Source organism: Artibeus jamaicensis, unplaced genomic scaffold (assembly GCF_021234435.1).
Source record: "Artibeus jamaicensis isolate MK-2021 breed Jamaican fruit bat unplaced genomic scaffold, CSHL_Jam_final scaffold_847, whole genome shotgun sequence".
NCBI classification, from domain to species: Eukaryota; Metazoa; Chordata; class Mammalia; order Chiroptera; family Phyllostomidae; genus Artibeus; species Artibeus jamaicensis.
In genome coordinates, this window is record NW_026522057.1 from 2,588,998 (window position 1) to 2,616,919 (window position 27,922).

General features: G+C 59.7%; 1 protein-coding gene across 4 annotated transcripts in view; it reads right to left on the reverse strand.

Annotated features, from left to right (window-relative positions):
* Positions 1 to 27,922, reverse strand: part of PTPRF (protein tyrosine phosphatase receptor type F) — an 81,524-nt gene that overhangs the window by 36,629 nt on the left and 16,973 nt on the right. For all 4 annotated transcript variants that reach the window (XM_053660309.1, XM_037149225.2, XM_053660311.1 and 1 more), the window contains exons 4-7: positions 22,618 to 22,763; positions 22,317 to 22,458; positions 10,832 to 11,020; positions 2,744 to 2,854 (exon numbers count right to left, since the gene is read on the reverse strand). In XM_053660309.1, the coding sequence (XP_053516284.1) occupies positions 2,744 to 2,854; positions 10,832 to 11,020; positions 22,317 to 22,458; positions 22,618 to 22,763 (588 nt within the window). The remainder of the gene's footprint in view (positions 1 to 2,743; positions 2,855 to 10,831; positions 11,021 to 22,316; positions 22,459 to 22,617; positions 22,764 to 27,922) is intronic.

Sequence of the window (27,922 nt, forward strand, 5' to 3'; positions counted from 1 at the left end):
GGGCACAAAGGTGAAGTGCAGCTGCGTGCCATGCACATGCCCACCTGAACACCCCTGCAGGGGAGCCCTGCTGAGGGGACATGCAGACGCAAGTTGTATCAGGGACCCAAGCAGCAGAAACATGCAGTGCAGGGGGCATGCCCACCCACCCCTGGTTCTGCCTGCCGGCCGGCCCAAACAACAGACAGCAGAGCTCAACTGGCAGGCAGGCCTGGCTGGAGCGAACCCCAGGGAGCTGGCCGCACCCACTGGTCCCTACTGACAGGAGCATCCCATCGATGGGCGGACTGTAGATGGATAAGAAGTGAAAAGGACCAACCTTCTCGCTGATCTGAGAGATGAGAGTTTGGGTTGATGGCAGAGTGCGATGAGGATGAGGAGGGAATAAAAAAAAGACAAGGAGAAACACAGAGAGAGTAAAAACAGGCCAACCCTCATCTGCCCACACAGCACGGAAACGAGACAAGACTCTTGGGCCCCACGCACACACACGTGCACGCAGACCACACCGCTCACAAAAGACTCAGGACTCATGGAGGACACGGTGGACAGGGCTGAGTCCCCGGGCAGGCGCTGGGATGCCAAGGGCGGGGCGGGGCCAGGCAGCCCGGACGTGGGGCACAGGCACGCCCCCCTGCCTCACGCGCACCCCACGGCTCAGGCAGACCCAGAGAGCTGGGCTCTGGGGTCAGGGCCCACCCAGCCCACAAACCCACCAGGCACACAAGCCACCAGAACCCCGCCACTCTGAGGAAGCCCCACACCGCATGGTACCGCAGTGCAAGGAGCTGGTCTGGGCACCTGTGGGGAAAAAGGCTGTGAAGACTTCACCCTGTTCAGAGACACTGCGGCCTAGCAGCCAGCTCCCTGCAGAGAAGGGGAAAGTCGGGGGCGGGGAGGGCGGGCTCTGCGGAGGGCGTGGCCACGCCCTGACCCCCAGCAGCAGTACATCCTCTTGAGAGCTGGAGGAGAGACGCTGTGGACGGGAGAGTGAGTCACTCCGAGCAGGGAGTCAGAGTGTGGGGGAGAGCCGGGTCCGCCTCGCACGCCTGGGCCTGCTAGACCGTGGGTGGAGCTGTGGGCAAAGTCGGAGCAACCAGAGGACACGTCTGTCTCCCGGCAGAGCTGTGCTGACAGAGGCGGCGGCAGTTGACGGCCGAGCACTTCCTGCGTGCCTGGCGCCATGCCGGGAGCTTCACACTCGCTGTCCGATTACACGCAGCCAGCACACGCCCTCAGAGAGGTAGTGGGGACCCTGAGAGTCTAGAGGCAGGATCAGAGCTAGACATTGAAGCCAATGTGAGGAGGAGACACAGCCTCGAGCTTGGGGGACAAGAGTCAGAAATGGACGGAGATGACCATCCCCACGGGATGCTGACCATTCGGGGCAGTTCTCACCTGGGGGGACTCCCCCAGGTGGCCCTAGGGAAGGTCTGGAGACTTGCTGGGTTGTCATGAATGGGCGTTTACTGGCATCCAGTGGGCCAGGGATGCTGCTAGACATCCTACTACAATACACAGGGCAGCCCCAAACAACTGAGAGTTATTCAGCCTGAAATATCAAGTGTCGAGGTTGAGAAACCGTGGGCCACAGTCCATACTGGTCTGGAGGCTGAAGCTGAGGTCCTGATAGCTGGTGCCCCACAGGGGCCTCCCTCCGGCCTGGAGGGTAACAGGCAGACACGCTGCTGGGAGGCGGTGGGCACAGACAGCTGGGCAGGCTGGCACTGGGGGTGGGGGAGCGTTCTCTGTGGGAGCCTGCTCACAAGCAGGGTTTGGGATACGGAGCTGGTGGCTAGCACAGCAGGGCTGTCCTAGAGGAGATGGGACTGATGGGCCCTCGGTACCGCCGGGGCCGAAAGGTGGACACCCCCGTGAAGCTGTATTAAGCACTTAGCATGATGAAATCATCACTGTAAGGAAGTCGCATCCACTTTCCTTTACAAATCCCTCGAGGGAGCTGGTTTCACTTTTAATGATGCCCATCTGTGCAGGAGGGCTGAGGGGACAGTGGGGGTGGGGTAGAAGGGGCTCTCAGGGCTCCTCCTGGGCACCATGCACGACCGACCTAGCCTGTTCACAGGAAACGGCAGGTGACCAGCTCTGGTGGCCCTTAGGCTGTGAGCAGAGCAGGGACTGGACACTCCAAAACAGTGCCCGGGTCCTCTGCTGGGTACCTGGACTTGTGAGAATGCATGATACACTTAGTCCCAGCAAGGAACACTTGGAACGTAGTAGGTGCTCACCCACAGGGCTGCCTCAGCTGCAAAGGGTCCTGGTTGGTGACAGAGCACAGCTGGCTTCCCCTCCAGGAAGGCGCCAGACAGATCTGGCCAGAGGGCAAGCACAGCTGGCCGGGAGCCCACCCTGCTGGGGGAAGGACAGGACAGACTCAGGGAAGACTAGGCAGATATACACACATTTACACACAAATGTGCATGCGTGCGCACACACAGGTCTGCTTGGAAGGCTCTGGACTCCCTTGAGGCTCTGGGCCCGGCAGGACCTACAGGAGATACAAATGCTCCCAAGAGTGGCTGCTTCCCCGAGGGCCTGCAGGGAAGGAAGGCAGAGTAGTGGTGACAGGAGGAGCGTGCCGGGCGGGTGGTGCTGCTGCTACGACTGAGGCAGAAAGAGGTGGGAAGGAGAGAGCGGGCCCAGGGCAGCCCCCCTGTGTGTCCATGTCCAGCAGGGCAGCTCCGCTCATGGGGACAGGCCAGGCCCTGCACTGCCAAGTCCTTACCTCGCACATACAGGTTCGCAGGGGCCGAGTAGCGTGTGCCTGCAGAGTTGGTCGCCACACACTCGTACTTGCCTTGGTCCGACTCCTCACTGCTCTCAATCTGCAAGGCACCTGTGGGGACAAGAAGACAAAGCTCAGGCCTGGAACACTGGGAGGAGTCTCGACATTTGTGACTTGTGTTGTCCAGATGTCGCAGACATCAGGGCCACACCCCAGATTCAGTGCTGCTTCCAGGAAGCTCTCACTGACTAGCTCAGTGGCCTCCTGGTTGGAGCCAAGGGTTGTGCTCTGGAGCCCAAGCCTGCCCTGTCCCAAAGCGCAGTTGGGCCTGCCGGCTCTGCCAGGGTCTCTAGTCCCAGTCCCCAGCTCCACTGAATGTCCGCCATGCTCCAGTCAGCCGGAACCTGTTTGCCAGTGAGCATCCCCGTTAACGCTCCGGCGGTGCCAGCCCACTCGGAGCCAGGCGTGGGTGGAAGCAGACAGCAGACCTGCTGGCCTGGGGTGTGCGAGCATGTAATACCCGCATTGGGCAGGAACCTGGGAACCTGCCACCCACCAGAACCCCACAGGAGGGAAGGGGCTTGCCTTGGGGGCCTGGTGCCCAGCAGCCTCGGCTCACAGCACCCATCTTCCCCTCCTGCCCCACCCCCACCCCACGAGCCCCACCCATTCCGGCTCCTCTCCTCAGCCTGGTCCCGCTAAAGTGCTTCGACCCACCACGGCTCCTGCATAATTCAGGAGGCTAATGGAGGCTGCAGCTCCCACTCAGGCCGGCGCCCTGAGGGGCTGCTCTGGCCGCAGGCGGACAGACAGGAGCCAGGAATGGGGGGTGGGCAGCTGAAAAGGACCCTCACAGCGGGTAGAGGGATCCTGGGCTTGGGGCCAGTGCTGGTAGGTCCAGGCCAGGCTGGGGAGCCCGAGGCGAGGGTGGTGGTGGGGAGTGAAACCACGTGACTTGGCCAGTCCCCGGGCCCTGGAAACAAATACGTGAATAAACTGCTGGGGAGCACACTGGGAAGCTGTCTGCAACGGTAACACCCTGGGGCACAGGTAGCACGCTTCCCTGGAACAGGCCGAGACAGCCACACCCACACAGCACAGCCCAATGACAGTAATAACCCCACCGGACATGGCCTGAACAGAAAACACCGCCTGCACAGGACAGCTAGAGCGACCTAACAGCCCAGTCCCCACAGGACCCAGGGTGGCCGACGGCCACACCCACCCAGGACACAGAGAACCTGCTGGCCCCCACCTGACAGGGCTGGACAGGAGCCACAGGAAGAGTGCCCAGCCAGGCTCTCACAGCCCAGGCCCCAGGGGAGGAGCCCCAGGGATCCGAGCTGCAGCCCCCTCACCGCCTGACACCCCTCTCCCACACCCCAGACCCAGGGCAGCAGGAGGTGCTGCGAACACCCAGGGGTTCGGGAGATGGAGACGGGGAAGGGGCTTCGAAGGTTCAGCCCTGCTGCAGGTGAAGGGCTGGCCTGCTCTGTGGTCCCCGAGGCATCAGGGAGCATGAGGGCCCAGGACACATGCCCAATACCCTTCTCCTGGGAGAGCAGCCCAGTGGGCACCCAATAGGTCATGTTCATGGGATGGATGGACGCTGTTACAGAAAACATTCATTCAAACGGGTGGGGTTTACACCCCTGGCTGGGGCTGCACTAAGCTCGGCTCAGCCGGGGGTGGTGCCACAGACAGGAACAGGAAGCGTGCCTGGCGGGCATCCTGCGGGAGAGGGGGCTCCCCTGCCCTGACAGCGGGACTGGTCAGAGGCCTCAACACAGAGACCCCCGAACTGGAACCAGCCTCCACAGGGCGGCAGCTGCTCCTCCCAGCCCCGACTTCCGTCCTGAGACCACCGTGGCCCTGAACTCTGAGGGTTTAGACGTGCCCGAGGACACTTGGAAGGTGGGGAGAAAGTGATGTGAGTGAATACAGTACAGAAGCAACCATTCTACAGCATGTCTGCTGTGCCAGGCGCCACCCGAGCCCTTATCCTCTCCTCTAATCCTCAGCCCCGGGAGGTGGGGCTTTGGCCCCAGTATAAAAAGGGGGCCACAGACTTCTGAGATGAATCGATTAACTGAAGGTCACACAGGTGGTGAGTCACACTTGCACCTTGATCTTTGAGTCCAGAATCTGGGCTTTGAACCTCAAGGCTGCAGGGCTTCTGCACGAAAGCAGCCAGGGATTAGTAGGTCGGGGGTGGAGTCACACAGGACCCTGAACTTCTCGGCTGCCATCCCACCCTCTACACTGAAGTCTTAACTACACGTTCCTCCTAGTGTTTGCTGGGCTGAGGCATTTATGGACGCTCCTCATTTTACCAAAGGGCCAGGATGTTAAAGGGGAGTTAAGTAATAATGGAGGGCCCCAAGACAAAGGAGTTCTCAAGAGGAAAGGCAAGGCTTAGTAGCCAAGCTCCCCCACCTCACAGGAAGACTCTCCCCTCTATGGCCAGCCTTGGGGACCAGCACTTGGCTTCACTGCAGGAGCCAGTGGGTCTCTTCTGTGGGGCTGGCCTTGGGGGCCTGGGCAGTAGGGCTCGCCGTCCCCAAGGTGGGGTTCAGCTAGGTCTCTCCACAATCCAGACTTGCAATGGATGAGTCCACAGGAGGGAATGACCGAGAGTGGAAGTGTGTAGTGGCTGGTGGCGCTGAGGGGGCCAGAGCTGGAGATGAGGCTGGAGAGGTCGGGATGGGGATGGGGGAGGTGACGGACTGGACTGGACGGGATGGAGTGGTGGTGACAGCAGTGGCGAGGCGTGGCGTGGCGAGATGCACGGACAGCATTCTTACCTCTAATTGGTGAACCACCTGGCGAGGTAATTTGAATGCAAATAAGATCAGAGAGAAGCATTAGTACAAAAGGAAGGAAAGCCACAAAAAGCCCATCAGATAAAATAAAACACTAGAAAAGGGCCTTAAATACACGGGAAAGTCGAGGCCTGAGTTAGGCCCACGCAGGTTGTGTGTGTGGGGGCTGCGTGTGGGTGAGGCTGTGTCCCCTAGGGCCACTGGCACTGCTCTGAGGAGGGAGACTGTGGGGTGGGGCTCAGTGGGGCCGGTGGGCATCAGACGGCCAGTCGGGGCTGCTGCAGACCCCACTGGCTGAGGCCAATGGAGGGCGGAGGTGAAGAAAAGGGGGCAACCCCACCCCACAGGGGTGCCCAAATCCACAGGTGGGTAGATTTCAAAACAAGGCACTTACCCAAACCAACCAGGGCATTTAGGCAGACAGAGAAAGGGCAGAAAGGAGGGCTCGCCACAGGCGGGCACCAGACTGGGTTTCCCCGAACACACTCACAGACCAGCCCACCCTGCCACGCACGGAGGCCGAGCTCACAACCTAGCGGCAGACCCCCTGTGCAAGCTCTGCCGAACAGCTTCTCCCTAACCTGACTGGTGAGAGCCAGAGGCCAGCGCCCACCCTCATCTGGTCAGTCATCCAGGGGAGCGGCAGCTGAGAGGGCCAAGCGCTCACCCTCCAGCAGCCTGGGGCAGGGCGAGGGGGAGGTCTGAGCAGGCTCCCTCCCCGCGGGGCCTCCTCTGAGGCTGCGCTCACACCTCACTCACCTCACCCGGGGGAGACAGCGTTTTGCCTGGGCCCACCCACAAGCTCCTCCAGCCTCCCCGCCCATTTCTGGGGAGGGACATGTGCCAGGAGACAAACACTGATCACCATCCCCTTGCACCTGATGACACCGCCCAGGAGGAACGATCCATCTCCAAGCAGAAGGGAAGAAACAGAGGTTGAGAGAAACTAAGTGACCAAAGCCCAAAGGTCACACAGCTTTTGAGTGAAGCGACCCAGTGTGTCTGACTCCAGGCTGCCTGACTCCTGCAGACACAGAGGCTGGAGGGGCGAAGGCAGTCTGCTGGGACCTGGGGGTGTGTGGCAGGGGTGCAGAGGGACTGTCTAGAAAGAGCCACCACCATGACCCTCCAAGCTCCGTTCGGGGACCTTTAGTGTCCCCAAGACCCTTTCAGAGGGTCCACAAGGCCAAACCAATTTTCATCACACTAAGAAACAATCTGCCTTTTTCACGCTTGTTCTCTCACACGGTGGGGTTTCCCAGAGGCTCCGTCCGTGCTGGGTTTCAGCACCCGACCAGATGCAGACGCGGGCGGGAGAACCTAGCCGCCGGCCAGCAGTGCAAAGGATTTATAAAAGTGTAAAACAACGCTGCTCTCTTTTCCAGTAAATGTTTTGTTTTAGAGAATATGATTACTTTTCATTAACATGTAATGGAGTTTTAAGTTATTTTAAAGTAGATTAATAAATATTTAAGACCTTCTTTATCTTAATATCTGACATAGCAAATATTGATAGATAAAACCTAAAACGAAAGCTCTCTGGGGCCCGGCCCTCTGCTATTTACAATCAGAGGTCCAGAGGTCCTGAGACCAGAAAGTTGACAACCACCGATCCACTCCTGGGGTCCTGGCCTGACCCGGGGGACAGGCGGTGTGAATGGCCCAGGTCTGGGACCCCCTAGCTTCTGGCCTCAGCTCCTCTGAAACCTAACCTGCCTCGAGATGAGTCTCCGGGCATCTCAGAACAGCCATTTCCCCTTCCCAATGAAGTGAGGACTCGCCTTTGCCATTTCACAAGGTGGCTGTGGGACACCGAGGAGCCTGGGAGCCAGCCCTGCCTGTGAGAGGCGCTGGTGTGCTCAGGCCAAAGGGAAACTGTGACCACGTGCCCACGGCACGTCCTCCTGGCAGACCCGGAGGATGGCAGGGTGGAGCCGGGGGCGGGCCAGCAGAGCGGGGGCTGCAGGCCTCAGGCCCACTCCAGGGATTGCTCTGCACTCCCCTCTGGGTCCCATCCACTGGGGTCAGTGGGCTTCCTCTGGCAGCCAGATGTTGGCATCTCTGCTCCAGGCCCTGCAGTCTCAGCCTGGGGGCTGGGGGTGTGGAAAGAGATGGCCTGTAATTACATTGTCCTTGATGCATGAACTGTGATGGGAAGGGCAGCTCACACGCTCTGGCCATCAGGGTGAATGGAGCACAAGAGGTCTTCTTAAGACTCTGTCCACTCTGTCCCCACATGTGACCCCAGGGGACTCCCTAACTCAGCTGTAAAGTGGGCACGGTAATCAGAGCCTGTCCTACTTCTCAGCGTCGCAGAGAATCCAGTGCAACCAAAGGCAGGAAAGCGCTTTGTAAACTGTTAGTGATGCGTAAACCGTGAAAGGCCCTGTAAAACAGCCGAGTGCTCGGGGGCCTGATTTTACTCCACAATGGGATGTCCCTGTAAATATGCATGGGAGAGCCCAGCACATTCTGAAGTGGTAACAGGACCGGGTAGCAGCTATTGGGATCAGGGGCCGGGGGCCAAGATCAGGCAGTGATGGGGGAGAGTCCTGTTCATTACCTCCACCTGGAGGTGAGATGACTGCATCCCTTCGGTGCCATCTGGCCCCATCCTAGGGGCTGGGTTTTGGGCCTACCACCCTCGGATAACAGCTGCCCAGGGGCAGAAAAGGTCTAAGAAAGAGGTCTTTCCTACACCTGGGAAGCAGAAGGAGTGGACATCAGTCTGCAGATATGGGGTCTGAGGGTCACACTCACGAGGTAATTCATCAGCAAGGGCTCAGAGACACCTGTCCTACAGCTGGGCTAATGCAGGGCTCTGGGGGGCCCTCGCAGGGGGAGCCAGACCCCGGCCCTCCCTATAAGGCGCACTCAGCCTACGTGAGCAGAGCTGGAGCCAGGTGGTAAAAATCAAAGTGGGATGAGCCCTAAAGGAGTAGGTTTGGGTGACAAGGAGAGAAGGGTGGGGCTGTACATTCTGGTGAATGTGAGCAGAGGGCCGGAGGGGGTCAGGCGGCTCAGTGGGAGTGGGGAGGGGCCAGGAGTACCAGGGTCATGACCCCAGAGCCCTCACCACATGCCAGGCAGTGAACTAAAGCTCTGACTGCCGCTGTCTCACTGCGAGTTTCCTGCAGCTTCTTTCCGAAGACGAAAACAAATGAAGCTCCAAGAAGTTAAATAACCTCACTGAGGCCACAAAGCCTGACATCGGTGCAGCCGGGACCCAACGAGATAAAGCTGCAGGTGTGAGCCGAGGAAGACATGGAAGGGTTGCGTGTGTCTCGTTGGGGGCACGCACCTGCCTGTGCAGGTGATGAGGGTGTCAGAGCACAGAGGGACAGGGGCAGGAAACTCTGATGTCTGCTGGAGGAGGGACGCCAGGGCAGAGCCTGGAGGCAGGGAGAGCAGTGCTTGGTGACCTGGGACACGGCCAACGCAGGCAACGCAAGGAGAAAAGGGCACCAACCTGGGAGTCACGGTGGTGACAAATCAAGAGGAGCTGGTGGTTCCTTACTGGAGGCGGAGCCAGGGTTTCAGGTGGGGAGGCTGCCACTCACAGAGAGAGGGTCAGCGGGAGAAGGGTGCAGCTAGTTGGGAAGGAGTCATCGCTCATCAAGGTCAGGGTGACGCCCGGGAGGCAGATACATTTTTTGGTCTAGAGCACAGGCAAGATGTTTGGGTTGGAGAGACAGATCTGGGAGTTGCAGGAGTGGAGAGGGTACCTGAAGCTATAGGAGTGAGTGAGCAGGCCCAAGGGGAAGGGCTCTGTCCGTGGGGTGAGGGCAGAGTTAAACTGCTTCCCGGCTGCAGGAACGAGCAGTGTAGGAGGGGGCTGCAGGGCAGACAGAGAAAAGCCGGGGAGCCCTGGGAGGGAGTGGTCGAGCAGGAGGGCGGGGTGTGGACTGCCGCTGAGAGGACGAGGCGGCTGTGGCCTGAGCGGCCCTGGGCGGAGTGCTGGGCAGGAGCCAACTCCCGGGGCAGTGAATGGGCGGCACAGGGCCTGGCACTCAGCACATAAATACGTGACGAACAAACACGTGAGATAGCGTGTCTTCCCAGCACTGCTGCCACGGACAGTACTGGGGCCATTCGGGGTGGAGGCCAGACCTGCGGGGAGGGCCATCTGGCTGCTGGGGGAGCCGGCCTGAGGGAGGGCAAGGGAACAGAGGAGCTGAACCGTGCCGGCCACCGGGCAGCGCCGGGCAACGGCTGCACATGCAGCCGGACTGTTTCCTGCTTTGATTATGACTGTTTTAATTAACTGCACTACAGCTGCCTCCATCTTGTTGAGTTTTAATTAAATTAAATGAGCTAACACTTTGTAGGCTGTCTCTGGCGGCCGTGGCTGGGGCCAGAATCCTGCCCCTGCTGGGCAAATCATCTCTCCCTCCTCCCTGAGCACCAAGGGGGTGTCCACTGGGTGGGAGCCAGTGGGAAGGGGCTGGCACCCCAGGGAGAGGCAGGGGTGCCCCTGAAGCCAGCAGAGCCTGAAAGGAGCAGAGTCATGTCCTTCTTTACAGTGTTGACATCACAGCTGAGGTGAAGCAGGGGCTCTGGCTGGCACTGGCCATCCCGCCCGTGTCCCCCATCTAGCAGGAGGACTCTGGACCAAGGCCTACTGGTCCAGCCACGCTGGCGGCAGATGCAGAATGCAGCCAAGCTGATCCTGAGTCTCCTTTCCTGCCTGCTCCTTACTCACAAAAACGGAATCAATTATCCTGGCGGGAGCCTCGAGGGCAGATCGATCAGTGGGGCGACACCTCCCGCCTGGTCAAGACGGTATCCTTGCTCCCAGGGCTGCGTGCTGGCTCCACTGAGACATCTAGAGGAGACTGGTGGCCCTGGTGGCCGAGGGACGGCAGCGACTCTCCCTGATCCCAAGCTCTGAAGTCCAGCCTTTTGAAGCCTGAGGAATCAGGCATCTTTGGCCCCTCTCCCTGCCGTTTGGAGAAGTGAAGAGAAGCACCACCCAGGCCCCCCTCTCAGGCCCGGGCACGACCGCACGCCGCGAGGAGCAGGGCTGCGCCGCAGTCTGGAGTCTGACCACCGAGGAGCAGAAGAGAACCACCGCAGACTAGCCCTCGCTGCCAGGCTCTCTCCCCGGGCCAGGTGGGTCTAGAGCAAGATCTGGCGCACCCACTGGGTGCCCTCTGCTCAGCCCTGGAGGGTCGCCCCCAGGCCGAGGCCCCCAAGCCTGAGCTGGAAGGCAGTGCTGGGTGTGGGCCCCACACCTCCCCTCCCGTCTCCGCAGCCCTCTGCTCACCTGAACGCAGCTGCTTGATGCGCCCGTTGCTCGTGGAAGGATCCACAGGGAGGAAGTCCTTGAACCACGAGATCTCGGGGTCCGGATTCCCGCCCGCGGCGCACAACATGGTGGCCGTGCGTGCTTTCTCCACCACCTTCAGCTGGGGCCCCATGTCGATGGAGGGGAAGCCGGGAGGCAGCTGGTCCTCTGCAGGCAGAAAGAAGGTGTGCACGTGAGGGCTGGGACGCCCGACTCCCAGGTCAGGTTGGCTGGGGTCCCCAAGATTCAAGGTTCTGCTCTCCCAGATCCTGGACTTCTAAGCAGAGTCCTGCATGCCCCTGCCCCGGCCGACCCTTCACAGGCCCGGGGGCGGCAGGGGGGCCCACCCTGAAACAGTGCCTCAGACCACCCCTACCCTACCAACGAGCCACCCTCAGCCCCTGATCCCTGACTCTGACTGAGCTGTGACCCTGACCCTCCCCCTTGCTCAGTCCTGACCTGGGATCCAGATTCAGGCCAGGGGCCCATATCTGGACACGTGCAGGCTAAGGAAACACAAAAGCTCTGAGAACACCAAAAGTTGATGGGGGGAGGGGGAGGGGGAGGGATGGGGCAAAACTCCTCCCTAGCTGTTTCTTCCGGCTCACAGGAGTCCCCTCCACCAGTCAGCAGCACTCCCCACTGCACACAGACTCCTGCGCCGGCCCTGAGGGTCTCCTCGCCCATGGAAGCAAAGAGGTTGGGAGCACAGGGTCCAGACTAGTGCAGACCATGGACTCCCCCCCCACTGCCCAGCTGTCACCTTGGTGTGCTACAGATCCTTTCCATGGCTCCGATTTTATCTGAGAGGGGGTTCAAGCACCTACCTTGTAAAACCATCATGAGGGCATCTGATAATACGCATAAGGTACAGAAGAGTGTCTGACAAGGAATCTGCAGCCAATGAGTATTAGCTGACGTTACTGTAACTAGCGAGGGCTGAGCCACTGGGGCAGACAGGTATCAGGGCCAGGGGTGGGCGGGGGTGGGGGGGCAGAAGGCCCTTCCCCAGGAGGAAACCACAGCCTCTCCACCAGTGTGGACGCTGGGCGTGCCCAGCAGGGTGAGGAGAACACTGTCCACTGTCTGTCTCCCGGTGAGGGAGTGGGGTCCCACGGCAGGGGAGACCGGGAGACTAGCAAGGTTCCCTTCTGCAGGCCTGGCACAAGGTGGGTGTGTGGGGACACGTGCCGAGACCACACTCCTGTGCCAGGGAAAGGCACGTGGCATTCTCAGAGGAGAAATGTAAAGGACGGCAGCACTGTCCTGCCTGAAAACTCTCAGAGGCCCAGGGAGGCAGACAGGGCGAGGGGCTGGTGGGAGAGGAAGCTGAAGGAGCCCTCTGTCTGGCCCAGACCCCGGGGGTTCTCTGCCAAGGCTCTAGCAGCCAGGGTCATCTGAAGGGGCTGCAGCCCCATCAGAAGACGGGGTCTGGAAGGGGAGCAGCAGGACTCCCAGGATGGCTTCACCTCCCCAGGCTCCCGGCACTGGCAGGACCTGCAGCCCTGCAAATCCCAGGTGTGACCCAAGAGTCTCTGTGGCTACACATATGACCCCACAGAGTCCTAACTTTCGGCTCTGATTTTTAAAAGGGAAATTTAAACAGTGACATGAAAAGAGAAGATGGAAATGAGGCAGGACTCGGGGTGCACCAAGCAGAGGAACAGTTTTGCAGGAAGGCCTGGGGCTCCCCTACCACCCTCCCTGTTCTCCCCAGCAGCGGTGGGGGGGCAAGCAGGACTGCCAGAGCCATCCTAGCCCGCCAGTCTAATTCCTCCCAGACTGAGATCTCTCAGTAACACCTGCTGAGCCCTCCCCGGGTAACGGAGGTGGGGGTGCACAGAGGGGACAGGCCTGCCAGAGTTAGGGCCCAGCCGCCAGCCGACCCCAGCCCCACCAGCAAGGTGCTGATCAGGGAGGAGGGAAGAAGCACGAACACCTGTAGCCCCATGGCCTAGGAGTCTGCTCCGAATTCTAACACAGGGAAGGTCTTCGGGCTGTACGCCAAATTAAGGACAATTAATTTTCCTCCCTCAGCGGCTCCATCCTTGCCTCAGAGGATCCCCTCAGGCACTGCCACCAGAGCCCAGAGACGGCCTGAGCGAAGGGCTGCCCGTCAAACAGCAGGGCCCAACAGCCACTCCCCTGTGCCAAGGAGGCTTCCAGGCAGAACTCACAAGGCGGCATTCTGCCCTTCGGGAAGGAGAAGTATGTTTCACAGGAGGACTCCACTCCCTCCAGAGTGACCCCTGCCGCCTCTTCTTTCTACGCTCACCTGGGCGCCTCTAGCACGTTTACACACAGCTGAGGGTAGCAGCCGGGTACTCATGCCCCCCGTGCGCCTCGGGCAAGGTGAGCACTGGGCATGCAGTTGTAAACGCCAGGGACTGGCACCTTTACCCCCTGCACTCTAGCGCCCTGCCACACGCCCTGTGGTGAGGGGCAGGCAGAACCACTCAGGCTAAAGACCAAGGCCAACTCCACTGCAGGGGTCACATGATCACTCCAAACCACCAACGACTGGGAAACTGAGGCCCAGATACGAGGGAGAAAAGATTGTGTTACTGGAGCATTTACTACCTTACAGGCAGAGTTAAAATGCTTAAATAAAACTATTTAATCTCTCCAAAACCCTGAGGTATATAAACAAATGGGGGCTTAGAGAGATCTAGAAACCTGTCTAACACAGTTTGATGGGAGGTGGGGCTGGGATGAGACCAGGTGGTTGGACCCAGTGTCTGGCAGGGCTGGGGGCAGGGCAGGGCTAGCCGAGGTGAGCGCACCCCTGGGGACACCCTGCCACCATTGGACTCACTTCCCCAAGTTTGGCTCAGCCCCCGCCAAATCACACCCTCCGCTGTCATCCAGGGCTGGCCACTGGACCGCAGGACCCCTGCACACAAGCCGTGGCGTTTTCATCTACTGCGAAAGCACCGACAGTTCCCATACATAGCCACCGCTGGGAAGACCATGCACCCAGGTTCCAACATCCGGATATACCCTTCAGGCCGAGTCCGTTCAAAACCAGTCCTGCGGAGAGGGAGGGGAGATAGGGCCCCTCCCCCTTCCAGGCCACCCGGTAACCATAGCAACGGCGGCGGCGCCGCTGCGCGTGTCCATGCGGCTTGCAGTTGTCGCCCCTCCCTCCTCACTTGGGTGGAATCCTTGCGCCCCCTGCTAGGGCCCCCACCTCCAAACCCCAAGGGCCTCTCCCACCTAGGCGTCCTTCCTGCTTAACGGACAGGAGGAGGTCCTCACACACCTGCAGCCTACATGCCGGACATCTGCAGTGTTTGTCCCTCCCGGGGCCAAGGTCCCTCCATCCTCCGATTCAGAATGGAGAAGGCTTTGGGCACCTGAGGGGCAACAGGAGCCCAAGGCGCCACAGCTGTTTGTGGACTGCAGCTGCATCCAGCTGCGCACACAGGCCGCACCCACATGCTCCCAGGGGCTACCCCCCCCCCCCCCCCCCGTGTACTAGCAGGGGTGGGCGCACGGGTGCATGGGTGGCTCCTGCTCCAAACCGTGCTGGCTTCTAGATGCTGCAGAGGGAGACCTGCACCCTCTCCTGCAGTCCCCTTTGGGCAGAGGAAAGTGACTGGTGTGTCCCTGCAGGTGGAGAGTTGGGAGACTAAGGGTCAGAAAGGGGCAGGGGCTTGGCTGAGGCCTCACAGCACCGGGTCAATTCACCTCCACAGCTCACCTGCCCTGGAGGAGGGAGAAGATGTAAGCATAGGAAACACTTGAGCTTGGGAGGCGGGAGAGCTTTCTGCAGTGAGGGAGGGACTGCCTGAGCAAGGGCTGTGGGAGAGTGGGAAAAGTGAGTCTGGCTGAAGCTAAGGAAAACACTGGGGTCCTGATAGATGAGCCGAGGGTGGGGGTGGACAGGGGATCAGCTTAGGCTGGCTGCAGTGACTGGGAGAGGGGGGCTGCTGAGGCCCCCCCCACACGAGCACACAAGTCTCTTTGTCAGCTGAGCCTGAGATGCCTGAGGCGGAGTCTGGGCCAGAGGGAGGGGCTGCACCAGGAAGGCTGACAGATGGAGATGCCTTGCAGGGTCTCAGGGTGGGCAGCACCGTCTGTCAGCAGGACTGCCTCACCCTGGTTTACCCAGCTTCTTGGCGTCTGTGCACACGCAGGCACACACCGGCACACACGTCCACAGGCTTCCTGGGGCAGCACTGTTTGTAAGCTTGACCTCCCTCCTGCCTGTGGGTGAGTGTTGGGCCTGGTCTCGCCCTGTCTCTGAACACACACACATGAACACACACACCTCTAGAAACAAGTACAACCACAGAGATACACATGGTGAAAGACAGGTGTGAAAACAGACCTACATCTGCAGTGACAAGCACCTGTGGAAAGGCTCGTGCAAGCAGATCCAGAGGTAGTGCACACAGACCTGCAAACACGCACGTGGAGGCATGCAGTCAGTTACACATGTGTCGAGACCTGAAGACACAGGGATGGAGACATGGACACACAAAGACACGTCAAGACATGTGAAGGAAGTTCATGGGTAGCTACTGGCTTGCCCCTGCCTTCACGTCCTGTGAGAAGCCGAGGCCCCCTCAGGCCCCATCCCCAAGGCAGCTCCACTCCCAGCAGGGGCAGGCCGAGACATCCCCAGCAGGTGCGAAGGCCGCTCCAGACCTGCAGGATCCTACCCTTCCCAGAGAGCCCAGCCTCGCCCCCAGGCTTCCAGGAAATTAGGGGGGGTCTGTGGGGCCCTGGGTCCATCTCCCTTTAGAGCTTTCAGCCTTGATTTTCAGCTTTTTTCTAAGAGAAAACTCCCACCTCTTCTAGCACTCAGATTTCATCAAACTTGGCATCTTAAAAGCCTGTTTTGTTTTTGAATCTGAGCTGTTTGGGGCCTGTCGCAGCCGTGGCCTCCCCCTCCCAGTCCCCACTGTCAGCCAGGGCTTCCCTGGCACTTCTCACAGCCCCACTCAGCCTGGCTGATGCGACATCCCCACCACACATACCGAGTGGCCCCAGGGGCCACTCCCTGGGCACACACCCTGCCTATGCTCTGGTGTCAGGCCCTGGCCCGTGTTAGACTCTCCTCTTGGGGTTCCCCACCTCCATCCTCCTTCAGGAAGACTCTTTTGATCCACTTACACTACCCTCGCCCCCCAAGGTTCAGGCCCAGTCAGACCACTGACAGCCGCCCACTCACTCCTCAGGCCCCTGCGGCCCAGCTGCCGTCCCCGCCCCACCCACTGCTTCCTGCCGGCTCGCTCCCCATGGTCAGCCACGATCAGCCATGGTTCCAGGGAGGTAAGCCCAAAGGACTCTTTCAGCGTCATCCTGCCTGACCTCTGGACAGCACCCCACCCGCTGACCACTTCCTCCCACTTCATGTCCTCTTTTCTCTTTGGTCCGGGGCCTCCAACCTCTCGAGGCCCCTCACCAGATTCCTATGCAAACACTCCTCCCAGTGTGAAGAGTTTGGCTTCTGGGGCTCCACTCAGGCCCCCTTCCTTCCCTCTCGTCCCTCGCTCCCTGAGATTTGCCATTTCTTGGCCTTCAAAACTCCACCTCCAGATATCCCGAGTGCCAGGGAACCTGAACAAGAACTCCCCGACACCTCCCCTGGACGTGCACACACGCCTGATTTCTAACAGGACTCTTCAACCTGCCCTGTGAACCAGGTCCTGCTCCTGTACCGGAGCCTTTGAAAACAGTACCACCGCCTACCTGGCCAGAGCCAGCAATCCAGAGCCTCCCACCTCCGGGGTCCCACAGGTGGCCAGGCAGGTCTTTCCAAATGGTTTGTAACCCAGTCTCCCTTGCTCTTGTACCCACTGCTTGGGTCTGGCTTGTGGCCACCTGTTGCTCATGGGCTGCAGAGCTGCCCACCCTCCCTCTGGTCTCCCTCCACCCCGCTCTGCACGCCCAGGGCATTTCTGAAGCATGTATCTGATCCAGTCACTCCCCCGATTAAAACCCTCTTTCCTCTGGCAACCAGAGAGATGGGGCCCCTCACCACGGATGGAGGATTTGCACCCACAGGGTCATTCAGAACCTCCAACTTGACCACCTGCTGCCAGAGCTGCCAGCTCCACTGTGGCCATGAGGCTGGGGGACAGGGGGCAAGCGAGAGGGCCATGCACACAGCAGGGCTTTGCAAGCACCCATGACTACAGGGTTGGGGGGCCACAGTGGGCACAGGGGAGGCGCCGGCGTGTTGCGGCTAACAGAACTGGCCGCCCCACAGGAGGGCCCATTCAGAAAGAAGTCCGCTTGGGCCCTTGAAAGCAGATGAGAACTAGAAAAAATGGGGGATTCCACGGACCAAGAAACCCAGGGTCTGACTTTCAAGGGCCTCCTGGCAGTGCCCACCTACTTGACATCTTTCCCACCCCCATGCCTGGGGCCCAGACCTCTCCAGGAAATGGATGCAGAGTCTCTTATCTGCATGGTCTCAAATGCCATTGTGGTGAGGGTGTGGAGCGGGGTGGTGGAAGGACAAATCGCAGAGACCACGGTCACTGGACCCAGAAGCACCTAAGTCAGGCCGCAGCTGCAAAGGAAGGGGCAGAAGCTGGCCTGAGTTCTAGATCTCCTGTGGCCACAAACCAGGGAGGTGACAGGCCCTGCTTCCACAAAACCAGCCCACTACCCTGACACAAATGTGGGCAACGGGAAGGGGGCACCTCCTGCCACACAGAAACCCACCCTTTGCCAGCGGAAGCCCTTCACCCGCCCCAGGCCTGGACCAGGCAGGGCGGGAGCAGTCCCTGGGAAAAGGCGGGCTCCCTTCCCAGCTCAGCTCCCGGCTGGCCCAGCCCAGGACAGCTCAGGACAGGAGTGTGTGTTGCTCATTCCCCCTCATGTTGCCAGGGCTGTTTCCAAAGGGATTATGTGTGGAGGTAGGTCAAGGGGGGTTCAAGAGGTTCTTCATCACCCCACAGGTCCCCACGCCAGCCAGCCAGGGTCAGAGCCGGGACAGAACCCAGGGGTCCAGGCCCAGCGCTGACCGCTCCCCACCCCACTCGCTACCCTGCACTGCCTGACACCTGCCCCAAGGTAGGAAAGAGCAGGCACTCGTGCAGGATTCCTGGCCCCACGTGGCATGAGCGGTGTGTTCCTGGTCCGCCAGCAGACACCAAGGCCAGGTGGGAACAGGTAAGAGGCACCTGGGCTTGGCGGCAAGGAGGGGGAGAGGAAGGAAGGGGCTCCGAGGTCTGGGCAGGATCCCCGCCTGGCGCACCCTCCCTCCTGGCGGGCTGGAGAGGAACCACCGAGGTGCATCGCAGGCACTGAGAAGAGGTCAGACCATCCGCTCTGCCCCGTGTTCCTCTCTGTCCCGCTGTCCCAGCTGACCCACAGCTCCGAGTGAGGATCCAGTGGGGTCCCCACGACAGTGAGCCCAGACCCAGTGTCTCTGACCTCCCACAGCAGGGGACTGATGACACGTGCAGCTCAGGCTGCTTGCTGCACACCCCCTTACTGTACACACAGCCTGTAAGGCGCAGACCACCTTGTGGATGCACCACACCCCCCACACACACTGTTTAATGTGTGTGCACACGTACACTGCACGCTGTATACCATCTGCTGTACACAGCACATCCCCACACTGCCTGAAGCACACACACACCCCAGGATGTATACCACCTGCTGCGTGAGGTACCACCTGCTGTGTACACCACACCCCCAACATAACGCCTGATGTGCTCTCTCTCACACACACACACACACACAGTCTGCTGCACACCCCCTCCTATATATACAGCCCGTAAGGCACCGCCGGCTATAAACACTGCACCACACACACTACCCTGCACACAGCACACAGGCCCCACCCCCACAGAGTCCTCAGAGCCAGGTGCCCAGGACAGAGTCAGAAACGGCTCGCCCCTGCACCTCAGCCCATCCACCCTCCATCTCCCCTTCCTTCTTGGCCCTTCCAGAACCTACCCAAGTTACTGGGGCCCTGCCGCACCCCTGCTGTCTGGCCTCCTTTGGGGCTCTCCTGACCACTGGCCTGCCTGGCCTGGAACCCACTGGCCCAGAGAAACCTGGGCCCTCCACACTGAGCTCCAAGAACCTCACGCCCCTCCAACCCCCTGGAGGGAGAGGCCAAGAAGCAAGGCCTGCCTCCCCTCCCCCTCTGTTCCCCCTCCCTAAAGAGGGAAAATGTCAGATTCCCTGTCTCAGTGGTGGCTGCGGGGTGGGTTGGAGGGGGAGTGATTCAGCCGCCTCGAGTGCAGAGCGAGAAGAGCTTTTCCTGCCATTACCCAGCGAGGGAGAGGCTGGCTCGCTAATGGCTTCAATTACCACTCAGACGGGGACACTGGGCGGCGGGCTCTGCGCTCCTCGCAGTCCGGACGGGCTCGCCCCCAGCCAGCCTGTGCTGCTGAGCAGCCGCCTGGGGGTCACAGGGCAGTGGGGGCTCTGCCTGGGGAGCCGAGTGCAAAGGCCATGGTCCGGGGCGCTCCCAGGGGCACCAGCGGAGCTGAGTGTGAGGGCAGCTGGCCCTGGTGTGGAGCAAGGCAGAGGAGGGGGCATGGGGCAAACTTGCAGGCCGGGACTCCCTTTTAGGGGCGCACTGACCCCTCGACTGAGCCAGGTCGCCCTGGGCAGCCTTCAGCCACTCCCCTGAAGAGCTCAGCTTGGGGCGGGGGGGCCCGGCCCAAAGCACCAGTCATTCCTACACACACCCGGCTTTCGGGACCATATGGGAGGCCCGGGGCCAGGGCAGTGTGGGGTGGCACTGCCACAGCCCCCGCTGCTCTCCTCCTCCCCGCCCCTGGCACCTTTGAGGCCTCCCACTCCACCCTTTTCTGCCAAGCCCAGAGCTGGTCAAGGTTACACAGACCAACACGGCAAGTCAGCATTTCGTCTTCTGGGTGCTGTGTTTCAGGGGCAGGAGGGGCTCATTCGGGCCCATGGCTCCGCCCCCATCCACACAGGGAACCTGGGTGAGACAGGCACCTGCCCTGAGCGCTCCGCCACCTCGCCAGACACCCCCCCACGCCCTAGGAACACAAACACGCCCCAGGTCCTGCTAAAGAAACTCTGATCCAAGAAGGCCGCTCGGATGGAGAACCCCCTGCAAGTCTGAATCCCCCCCTCAGGCCCTGGAAGACCATCCTCACCCTCCCCGACCCTTTAAAAGTTGAAGCGGCCCAGGGCGGAGGTGGGGGTAGGGGAGTGCCCACTGAGGACCTGCAGGGAGAGCCGGGGCCAGAGTTAGGGCCCAGGGCTCTGGGGGCACCTCTCGTTCAACGCTGAGGAGGAGGAGGCCCTTTCCCCAACGCGAGAGCCTGAGAAGACGCCCTCTGGGCAGCGGCCGCAGTCCAGCCTTTCGGCCAGGTCCCAAATGCCAGGGCAGATGGGGGCTTACTGCTGGGGCAGATACCAGCAGGAGGGGGATGGTGCTGGAATACCTGTCCTCAGGTCATGAGTGGGGACACTGAGGTCAGGGGGTGGCAGAGTCAAAACACACAGCAATCAGTGACCCTGGTCCAGGGCTTATCCTTGGGATGCCCGCCCCACAGGTAAGTACCCCCCATGGGAGTAGAAGGTAGGGGTGCCACGCACCAGGGACGACAGGCACTACCAGCTCAGATATCTGTGCCTCAGGATGTGCGGCTTCCAGCCCAACATTCTAGCAGCTGCCTCTCATGACAGAATCCTGTGAAGTACTCAACTGCATCATATTTCATCTTCCAAACCAGCTTGGGCAGTAGGAATTACATGTACACCTGTGGACACAGGTGGAGCAAACGAGGCTCAGAGGCATCGTTATGGCCCAAGGTCATCAGGTGAGAGAGTAAGTAGTCAGAGCCCTTGCTCTTGACCACTGTCCACCACTGCCCCTTGATGCTGGAGGGCCCGGCCCTGCCTCGCAGGGGACACACAGAGCAGAGGAATTACTGAATGGGTGCGTGCACGAAGCCATAAAGCCACAGTGTGCAAACGGCCAATGTAAAAATATGCTCCGCCGCTCTTGTAATCAAAGAAATGCAAATTAAATTGAGATGTCATTTTTTGCTTATTAACTTGGCAAAGATATTTTTTTAACGCTAATTCCCACTGCTGGTAAGGATGCGCGGAAAAGAGCCCTCTCGTGACCTGCGTGGTGAGAGTCTAAACTGACACAATCTTCTGGAAACATTGGAAACCTCGCAAATGCACGTGCCGTTTTGATCCAGCAGCTCTACCTCCGTGAGTCTAGAAGAAGGAAACAATCGGGAAGGCGAGCACGTCACGTCTGCGCGGACGTGCACAACACCTTCTTTATGAAAGCGAAACACTGGACACGCCGCGTCTGTCCAACAATAGGGACGGCTAAATAAATCAGGGCGCTTCCACGCAACACTTACCCACAGCCATTAAAAATAATGATGCAGAAGAATACTTAATGAAGAGGAAGATGTTCATGATATTTTTTAAAAAAACAGCAGCCCGCAAACCACTGGGCAGAATGTGATCCCATCTGTGTTATAAGGCACACAGAGAAAACAGAGTATAAGGAACCAACCCAATCTTTTTAGCAGAGGTAAGATAACAGGTGATTATTTTCCCCCTATGTGCTATTTTTCACTTATCAAATTTGTAATAGTGAACAGGTATTGCTATTGTAGTTTTGTTTAAAGCAACAATCGATACCGTACCTTGAAAACACACGCAGACGCATTTGGACCGCCAGACCCACTGTGGCCGGGGGCTGACCGCCTCACGTTCCTCACCTCCTGTTTCCCAGGGACGCGACCAGTTCTTTCCCCCTCTTCTCTCTGTGCCCTGCAGCTTCACTCACCCTCCAAAACAGCTGCACTCTCTCCGGCCTCTGGGCCTTGGCACACCCATGCTGCTCCTCCGGCCGGGGCCCCACCCAGCTCTACTCATTCCCAGATGCAGTTCCGACAGCAGCTCGCTCCCCACCTGCCCCATGCTCCCCAGCCTTCCAGGCCGCCCCCGCAACACTCAGTGGAGGCTGAAGTCCTGATGGCCTGGTCAGATGATCCTCTGGACACAAGGCAGCATTAGGGAGTCTTTGTGAGTGAACAGAGCAGCCATTAGGTGAGAGAAGACACTAAACTCTACGCACAGAACCCCACCCTCCTGATCCGGGACCCTTGCAGCAGGAACACAGCTCTCTGAAGCCCACCAGAAAGCCCACACGAAAATCCGATCTGTTGCCACAAACCACGGAAGCCAAGCAGTACACAGCGGCAGCCCCGCCTCAGGTCAGACCCAGACGCGCCAGGGCCGTGCCCGTCCCAGCAGAGTCCGGGGACCAGAGGCACACTGCTGCCTAAGCACAAGCCAGACAGTCCAGGCTAAATCCGATGACCACCCTGTCCACCGCTGGCCTTCGCCAAGCCCAGGTTGGCCAGCTCTCCCTTCTGCCAAACACACACCGGCCCACGGCGGGGCCATGGGTGCCTGGCTGCTTCTTCCCAGACGCCAGTCTGCCCGCCCGCCTGCCACGTCCCTCCCCGGCACGTACCTTCCAGCACCGAGAGCTTGGCACTAGTGTTGATCTCTCCCAGGCTGTTGGTGGCCGTGCACTCATAGATGGCTTCGTCTCGCTGCGCCCGTAACGGCTGGATCCGCAGCACGGACCCCGCCCCGTCATCGAACTCAATCACCTGCCAGAGGACAGACACCTGGTCACAACGTGCTCTGAGTCAGCCATCCTCTGGCCTCCAAACACCCCAGGGAGAGAGACCAAGGGAGTGGACACAGGACCAGACTCTGAAGTGGGTGGACCCTGGGCCCCGCCTGCCCCTCTTCACCCGAGGACGTACCTCGAAGCGCTGGGAGCTGACTTTCTTCCCCTTCTTCATCCATGTGATACGTGGCTTGGGTTCCCCTGTGGCTTGGCACACGAAGGAGGCCACCCCTCCCGATAGCCCGGTCTGGTTCTCGGGGACCTTAACGAAGGCAGGTTTGCCTGGAGAGATGGGGACACCAAGTCACCACAGCACAGCCAACACTAGGTGGCAGTCACGGGGTGGCGGCAAAAAAGATCTACAGAAGAAATAACAGTGGCAATCCATACCCTTGTACAGTGCTTACTAGGTGCCAGGTGCTCTTCAAAGAGCTGTAGGAACATGAGGTGGGTGCTGCAATTACTTCTGCTTATAGAGAAGGAAATCAAGGCACAGAGATGTTAAGGGGTTTGCCCAAGGTGACACAGCTAGCTGATGGGAGAGCTGAGATTTGAACTCAGGCACCATGAGTCTGGAGTCCACGTTTGAACCACTACACTGTCTCCGATGCTGCCCACCAAACTCCAGGACAAGGGCACGCAGAGAGCTGCTCAGAACAGCCCCAGCATCTCCCCCAGACTCATCTCTCCCCTACTGCTGTTCTCCTTGGTGATGGGACCCCCATCTGCCCCGAGGCTCAGGCCAGACACTGTGACTCCTCCTCTCCTCCGCCCCCGCATGCCAGCAGTCCCCAAGGCCTAGACCTTCTAAGCATCTCTGGACGTGTTCCCAGGTGAACGCTTTCCTGTAAATCTGCCCTTCCGCCCTGCCCCACTGATGGGATTACTGCCTTCCCACAGCCTGGATGTCTCCCCAAGTGTCCACAGGGAGGCAGGGGGAGAGGAGAAGGGAGAGGCTCAGACACCATCCCGCCATGCCCGCATCACCTGGAGCCCACCTGGAGCGCCTGTCCCGATGAACCCCACCACCCGGGGTCACAGGACCAGAGCAACCCGGCCCTCACTGAGATGCAGTAACACCTCGTTAATCCTGACAGCAGATCCATTTCGTATTAATCAGGCCAATGAACAGCTCCAGGAAGGCTAATACCGTGAGAAATGACCTTTCAGTCCACCTGCTCAGTGCTGATGCATCCAGGCTTGGCCTGGTCCCTGGCAAAGAAACATGTGTGTGCAATGATAATAATACTTCGCTAAGCACCTACTCTGCACCGGGTACTTTATCTCATTTAGTCCTTCATTATCATTATCCCGTTTACAGGCTCAGAAAGGTCAAGTCGCTTGTCCAAGGTCACACAGCCAATGGCGCGGCACATCCAAGACTGGAATTCAAGCCTGTTTGTTTCCTCGGGGCCGTGAAACCATTCACACGGTATGGTTGGAGGCCTTGTCAAGAACAGGGTCAATGGTGTGCTGGGTGCCAAAGCCGGACCAAAGAAGGTCACAGAGTATGAGCTGCAGTGGACAGAGGGGCTAAGTGGCATTTAAACAAGATGGGCTGGGACGGGGAAGATAAAGAAAATGTGGGGCCCAGAGAGGGGAGGGTTGGAGGAGGCTTCCACACAGCTATTTCTTTTTTCTTTCCTCCACTAAGAGGTGAAAGACAGTGTTTAAATGCTGACGGGAAGACACCAGCAGAGAGGGACAGGGTGCAACTCCAGTGGACAGAGGAGGGACGGCAGATGAGGCAGGGTCCCAGAGGGGGGAGGGTCCAGCGGGGCCCTCAGGGTCAGGAGTGACAGCTGTGGGGACTAAGCAGAGGGGGACCCGTCTTCCTGAACACCCCAGGGCCTGGGGGGCTCTGGAGGGGTCACTTAATTATTAAGCAAATCCCCCCCCCAGCCTCCATTCTCTCATCTACAAAACGGCGCTGCTGACACAGGCCCGTGCAGGTGAGATGCGGCGACCTCTACAGACCGCCTGCACGGGCTGGACACTGGCGGGCCCGGCGAGAGGGCGGCCACCCCTCTCCTGAGCATTACCAGTCTTAAAACCATCCCTCACGGCAGATCGTATTACCACCCAATTTCTAAAGTGGAGACTCGGGAGGTTAAATAACCGACAAATCACAGAGTGATTTGCGGGGGAAAGCCAGGGTTTGAGCAGGCGGTCCAAATCCTGGAGCCGGGGACTCACCTGGCTGCTCCCGAAGTCATTAGAGGGGGCAGGCAGCCTTGGCGGGAAACACACAAGCCTGGTGGGGACCAGAGTGACATGGGGACAACATAAAGGTTCAGGAGGCCTCAGTCTGTCCCCACCCTTGTCCCGAATGTCCTCTGAAGGAGGCTCTGGTCTGCAGTTGTCAGCACAGCGTGGCCCCTTCAGATAGGTCCTCGCAGGTAGGACGCTGCCCACTCAGGTTCCGCTGGCGCAACTCCACACACACGCCGTGCCCCTCCCGCACACGTGAGGCGGCGGTGCCACCACCTCAGCCCAGATACCACCCGCCCTTCCCTGGACCCTCCACCAACCTGCCAAGCAGTGTCCCTGCCCCGAGTCTTGCCCCCTCCAGTCTTTACTCAGCATTTGGGACAAATGGACAGCCTCTCTCCCCTGGTCGAAACTGCCCAAAGCGCCCCCCCCCCCCCCCCCACTGCTCTCAAAACAAAATTTAAACAATCGTGGCAGACAGAGCCCTGACAGGTCTGACCCGCGCCACTTTTCAAGCTCCAGAGCCCTGGTTGGCTTCTCAGCCCTTGGATAAGCAACCTCCCCTGAGGCCACAGGGCCTTTGCACAGGCTGTTCCTCTGCCACATACCTCACCTCTTGGACTACTCTTTAGCCACCAACTCCTATTCACCTTTCTGAACTCAATTTAAACATCATTTCCTCAGGAAATGTTCCTCGGCCCCCCATCCCTGCCTCCACTAGCTCAGTTCCTGGTTTAAAGCTCTTTGGAAACTCCATCTGCCCTTCTTACAGCACTGCTCGTGGTCTGTTATGTCGGTGTGCGAGGTTATTGCTTTGGCTCACGGTTTGTTACGTACATGTATAAGGTGACTGATTACTTTTTCCACATTTTGGGGAGTGTTTGAGTCACGGCTGCTTCCCCACCCAGAACAATAGCCCTCGGCAGGGCAGACACCAGGCCTCCCGGTCCCCAGCCCTGTTGAAGGGCTGGGCCCAGTTCCTGGCATGCAGGGTCCAGGACAAAGAAAGAAGCCACTGACCAGAGAAAGCCTGAGGAGGACGGGGTCTGAAGCCCCTCACACACTGTGGGCAAGGCCCCTTTGCCAGGGAGAGAAGTAGGGGCAGAAACCCTCCTTGGCTCCAGTCTCAACGTGTCTGCCTAGAAACCAGAGGCTGGAACCTGCTGAACCGGAATGGCCAAGCGAGTGTGCCTGGGGGCGGGGCGAGGCGGGGCCTCAGCACCAAACAAAGAACCAGAAACTGGGGAGTGGCTCGCAGCCAGGTGTGGGTCTAGAGAGAGCAAGAGAAGGAGAAAGGCCTTAGTACTATGTGGAGGCTGGACTGGGCCCAGGGCCTGGGGCCGTGGAGGAGGCGGAACACCCCTTTGGAGTCTGGAGTGGGGCCAGAGCCCCGCCTGGCCACCCACCCGCCGGAGTTTGGCAAGCCTCGCAGTGCAGCCCGAGCCTGGTACCGCCCATGGGTCAGGTCCCTCCCCTCAGTCTGGCCTCGCCCTGGCTTTCCTCACCTCTCCCCAGCCCCCACCCAAGAGCACCTCACCTAGCACGGGAGTCAAACCAAACTTCAGTGCGTCCTCCTTTCAAAGCCCTGCCGAGCCCTCGCCCCTTTTGTTCACCAGGAGGACCTCTGGGTGGCAGAAACCTGACCATGTCTCTCCCCAGATCCAAACCCTCTGTCTGTCTCCCTGCTCTGCTTCCCGAACTTGCTCCTGCTAACCTCTCTGGGCTCACCTATGTTGACTCTTTCAAAGAACAGCACCTGCGATGGGCCATACACTGTCCTGAACCCAGTGGACTTGCCACTCCCACCCAGCCTGCTCCAACAGGCCAGGCCCCAGGACACCTCCTTGCCTTTGTGTGCCCTGCTCCTTCAGGCTCCGCATCCTGAAGGATCTTCACATGCCATGGTGACTAGTTGGGTCCCCAAGCAGGTGCACAAAGCCCAGCGTTTTGACCAGTCTGTCCAGTGCTGACCCAGAGCTGGTGTTCAGTGAGCATCTGAACTGAGACCACAAGCCAGGAGGGGCTTTTGCTCCACCACGGTGTGACTCCCTCAGCCTGACCCCCTCCCCTTGGGGTGGCAGCGTCTGTCTCTGCAAGCATGCCCTGGGGCACAGCGGGAGTGGGCTGGCCTGGTAGTGGGTAGACATGCCCCCCAGGGTCCAGCCCTGGGGACAGCCAAGCCAGGCCACCTCCGAGGGTCTGCCACCAGAGACTGACTGCTGTTACTCCGCCCTCCCTGCGAACAACCCTACACACGACACACACAGCACACGGAAGCAGGGAGCAGACACGCAGGGACTGCCAGGCAGGGGCAGGAGCTCCCGGAGAGGTGATTTCCCAGGCCCTGAACGACCTAATGAGCTGGGGACTCATTAGTGCTGGCTCTTGTGACTGCTCCACCCACTCCCCCAGAAGCCCACCCAGAGACAACCCTGGGCTCCAGGGGACACTCAGGGAGCCCTAGGCCATGGCCTCCTATGGAGGGAGCACGTACTACATGCCAGGCGCCTTGAACAGGTGACCTCAGTCAACCTTTCCAGGTAGGAGTGATCACCTTCATTGCGCAACAGGAAAACAGGCCCTGAGAGAGAAAGCAGCCTGCTGGAAGTCCCCAGGGGACAGAGTCTAGACGGGACTCCAGGCCCTCCATACCCGTGAGGACACATGGAAGAGCGCTGTAGAACTGCCTGCAGCGCCCTGCCATGTTCCAGCCCCACAGGCTCTAGGGGGCGAGGGAAAGGTATGCCAGACACATCCTCAGCTACTTAGGCCCTGGCCCCCACCCACCACCTACCCCTCCAGCCATGAGGCATCCTGTGCTCAGATGCTGAGGTTCCAAGTAAGTGGGCCATAACCAGGGTCCTGCATCCCTCCTGTCCCACAGGATCTCGGGACAAAAGGAGGATGGTACTCACTGTGGATCTCTCATGAGCTCCATAAAGGAGCCCAGGCCCATGCCTGCTTCTTCCCCCCCGATCTCTCATTATGCAACACTCCCATTAGCAAGTGCCCACTCGCCCTTCAGGGACCCCCTCTCCCAGGACCCCTTTCCCAAGATGCTCAGGCTACCGCCTCTGTGCCAGTGCAGTCCCGACACAGCACCCACAGCAGTAACCCACGCGGCGGGTTCCAAAGGCAGGCCTGTGTTCTTCCCACCCCCACACACAGCAGATCAGCAGAAACCTCTTCCTACTCAGGACCACCTCTGGCCCCACAAGACTCCCCCTTGA